The 4022-nt window shown below is 59.7% G+C and overlaps 1 protein-coding gene across 1 annotated transcript in view; it reads right to left on the reverse strand.

Moving 5' to 3' along the window:
• Window positions 1-4022, reverse strand: part of DNAAF5 (dynein, axonemal, assembly factor 5) — a 24614-nt gene that overhangs the window by 8679 nt on the left and 11913 nt on the right. Inside the window, exons 8-9 of the mRNA XM_010858782.1 lie at window positions 3151-3319; window positions 1969-2116 (exon numbers count right to left, since the gene is read on the reverse strand). Coding sequence (XP_010857084.1) covers window positions 1969-2116; window positions 3151-3319 — 317 coding nt within the window. The remainder of the gene's footprint in view (window positions 1-1968; window positions 2117-3150; window positions 3320-4022) is intronic.

The following is a 4022-nucleotide window of genomic DNA, read 5'->3' on the forward strand; positions in this document are numbered from 1 at the left end:
CAGCTTGAACATCAGGAAGTTCACAGTTCACGTATTGCTGAAGCCTGGCTTGGAGAATTTTGAGCATTACTTTACTAGCGTGAGATGTAAGTGCAATTGTGCGGTAGTTTGAGCATTCTTTGGCATTGCCTTTCTTTGGGATTGGAATGAAAGCTGACCTTTTCCAGTCCCGTGGCCACTGCTGAGTTTTCCAAATTTGCTGGCATATTGAGTGCAGCACTTTCACAGCATCATCTTTCAGGATTTGAAATAGCTCAACTGGAATTCCATCACCTCCACTAGCTTTGTTCGTAGTGATGCTAACCTGCTTCAGTTCTTTCAGCAAAGAGTTGCTGTTTCCTGAAAAGTGATCCAGCAGGGGCTCTGGAGAGGTCAGTCTTGCGTCCTGGCTGAGGTGACCCACACAATGTGGCAACACGGGCCTCGGGGCTGGCGACGAGGGGCAGGCAGCGGCCACCTGAGCTGCTTCTGACTCCAGTGAGGTGCCGGGAGCAGAAAATGCAGCAGATTCCCAAAGGATGAGTCCCACTGCGCGCGGAGCACACACATATATCCAAAGCTGGGTCCTGAGACAAGGAAGCCCAGCGCAGGGGTCCACAGGCTCACCCAGACCCACCAGCATCCAGTCTTGCCCTATGGGAGAGGAGTTCCGTAACATCTGCGCAAGGGGACTGCTCCGCACGAGGGGACGGCTCCGCGTCGGGACGATGTGAGGGGACGGATCCGCGTGAGGGGACCGCTCTGCGCGAGGGGATGGCTCAACATCAGGGGACGACGCGAGGGGATGGCTCCGCCCTTGGGGACCGCTCCATCGACGACTGGGCGCCCAGAGCGGGGAGCAGCCCTCTATCACTGGGGATTCCTGCTCCAACCAGTGCCCCCGCCCTCTGTCCTCCGGCTGTGGGGTCCTTACAGGATGGGGTGGGCCGGGGTGGGGACAGGGGTCCCTTGCTGTCTTAGGCGCCATGATTTTACAATCCTAAAGTTCCAAACCAAGCAGGTGCTGTTTCCCAAAGTCCTTCCTGCCTGGAAAAACAGCTAATACTTTCACTAAATATTTGAAACTGAGCGACTCTCTTCCCACAAGAAGCCTCTGAGCACAGTTTCTTGAGGGAATTCAGCCCAGCACGGAGGCGTCTTTCCTGGGGAGTCACTGTCCTCAGGGAGCAGGGGCCCGAGGGGCAGCAACTGGGCTGTGGGTCCTCTACTCGGGATGGTGCCAGGGCTGACTCCGTACCGTCTATGGTCTCTCCTAACCCCAGAAGCCTTTGCACACAAGTAGGAAATAAAACTTCCTGCATTACGATGGACTGGCTAGAGGCCCAACAGCAGATCAGAGTAACCTCCAGAGAGGCGAGGTCTGAATGATGACCTGTTATTTCCCTGGGAAAGTCCAGGACAGGCTGACGGCTGAGATCTGCTCTCTCAGATCCCAAACAGCTCACAGCATCTTGCCGCCTGCCGCCCGTCCTGCCAACGGCTCCACTCCGACTCGTGTCCTGCCCCGTGCTCCCCTTCCCTCTGAAGCCCTGAGTTGGAGGCCTGGGTGTTTACTGCCTCCAGTCCCTCTGGAGAACATGCGTTTCCTAAGTTCTGAACTCCGCGGTCATTCAATCAACTCTGTGAGGCTTGAAAGGCACCAGAAACCATGCAGAGCTGAGAACGGTCATGTATAAACCATCAGGAGCCAATGTTCCCTGAAACTTCATTTGATGGAATTTTAATGGCCACACAAGCACGGCTTTGACTCAGCGTCTCTGTGTGGTGCGCTTGTGGCTGGCACTGTGCTGTTTCCCTGGGGCGGTGTGTCGGGGTGGGGCGAGGGAGCCACAGAACAGCAGGGCCTAGAGCTCGGGGTCACTGCAATCCCCAAGAGACTTCAGTGTCAGGGCAGGTGGGGACGACCCAGCCCTAACTCAGTGTGCGGGGTCGGGGCGGGGGGGCAGCACGGAGGCAGAGCTGACCTACCCCTGTGAATCCACCGTCTCTGGGGCTCCCAGCAGCACGCCCGTCAGGGTGGAGAAGAGCTTCAGGCGCATGGCTGGGTCCCTGGCCGGCTGAAGGCAGCTCCTGAGGATGGGGACCAGCTGGGGCAGGGCTTCTCCGAGGGCAGGGCCTAGAAGACAGGCGTGGCAGGAGGGTGGGAAGGTGGAGCCCTGCAGCTGCTCTGGCCGCGAGAGGCGGCATGTGGGGCACGGCGCGCGGGACGCTCTCGGCACAGGATGCCACGGGCCCCTCTGTGCACCCCACCCCGCCACGGCTCTAACTGTTCGCCATGTGGACTTTTCCTTCTTCTTACATCTCACCAAATTCATAAAATCACTGAAGTCAAGCAGTCTTTTAAAGACCAGTCGAAATCAACTATTCAAGAGTATAAAAACTGCTGGACGTGTGCCCCGAACCTGGCAGCCAACGACCTTCCCACCCGTCACCGGACGGAGCAGAGGTGCCCTGGCCCTGAGCCTGGCAGGATCCCAAACGCAGCGACGCTGCTCAGGCCTGAGCCCGCCCGTGACGGGGTGACAGGGTCTCTGGGTCTGGATGTGAGTCACACAAGCTGCCTTCCCCACCAGGCCCTGTGCTGACCTGGGATGTGTGTGTCAGAAGAGACAAAGGCCACCCTCAGGACCTCTGGTTCACTCCCGGTCTGCTGATTCCGTACCCAGTCAGGACTTGAGTCTATCCAGAGGCATCGCCTCAGAGCCCAGGGTCAGAGTGGAACAAGCGTGGCCAGAGGAAGGCTGCCCGCCCCCTCCTGCCTTCCGGTCTCCGTCCCGCGCCCCTAACCCGCAGGGCAGGAAGCCACCTGGGCAGAGAGGACAGCATGCAGACGCCACTGAAGAGCTCGGGCCACACAGGCACCACGCTGAGTCACGCGTTCAAGGCTTAACATCAAAAACGTGTGCCTGGGCAGACTTTTAAGACCACGTTACATTAACTCTTCACTGTAACATTCTCAGCACTTTTTAAAGTAAGGGTATAAAGTGGCCAGTCCCCACAGGCGACAGTGATCACGAGTGAATGAAGAACCGGGCCTGGTGCGTGGCCGACTGGGGGGTGAGAGCAGCGCTGCCTGTCTGCGCTGGGGCTGCCAGAGCCGCCACGGCACCCGTGCTCTGAACCCAGCTCGGGGCACCCGTCCAGGCTCACCTGAGTGGCTGAGCACCACGTCCAACTGCAGGAGCTGCACGGAGTGACCGGCCCAGTCCCGGTGCGAGGCAGCCAGCCACTCCAGGAGGGCGCTCACACGTGCGCGGAAGAGGTCCTGGCTGCCGTCCATGCCCTCCACCGCAGCCAGCGCGGCCAGCGTCTCCTGAACCTGGGGGAGCAAGTCGCCGGCTGTGACAGTCAGTATGAATGTGGGACTCACAAACCCACTGGAGATCCCTGTCCTCACGCCTGAGGGAGAGAGAGCCACTCGGGCACATGCCACATGACCTGGGTTCCCACACCCACGGCCCTCCTGTCTGGACAACAAATGAAACGGACAAACGTGACTTACAGGAGGTTCACCGCGCCGCCACCCCCCCGCCCCCATTTTGCACAACCCAGGCCGGGGCAGTCCTTGCAGGGCAGAGGGCGGGGGCAGTTGGACTCTGTCTGCAGAGAAGGGGACCAGGCAGCTTCAGGGACTGAGCTGACAGCCTTAGACCGCGGCCAGCGAAGGCGGTGTCCAAGGCCCCTCTCTGAGCTCTGCACTCGACCAGACCAGCGGCGACGGTGCGTCTGCTGCTCTGGGGGCAAAGCGGGGAGGGCAGACTGGACCATGGAGCCGGGGCCGCCTCGCAGCCCTGCACCCCGCACCCCTGCCTCGGGCTTGAGGAACAGGACGCACTCGGCACTCTGCCCGGGACCCGAGTCTGGCCTGCAGACCCTCCCTGAGGACTAACTCGACTTTTCTAATATAAATTTTACGGTCCTGTGGTGACAAACCGCCAGCTCAGACACGGGCCCTCCAGACAGGGGGACTTTCAAGAGACAAAACAAAGTCGAGAAAGGCACTGGGGAAAGGCAGGGCGGTG

Source organism: Bison bison, unplaced genomic scaffold, assembly GCF_000754665.1.
Source record: "Bison bison bison isolate TAMUID 2011002044 unplaced genomic scaffold, Bison_UMD1.0 scf7180017864407, whole genome shotgun sequence".
Lineage (NCBI taxonomy): Eukaryota > Metazoa > Chordata > Mammalia > Artiodactyla > Bovidae > Bison > Bison bison.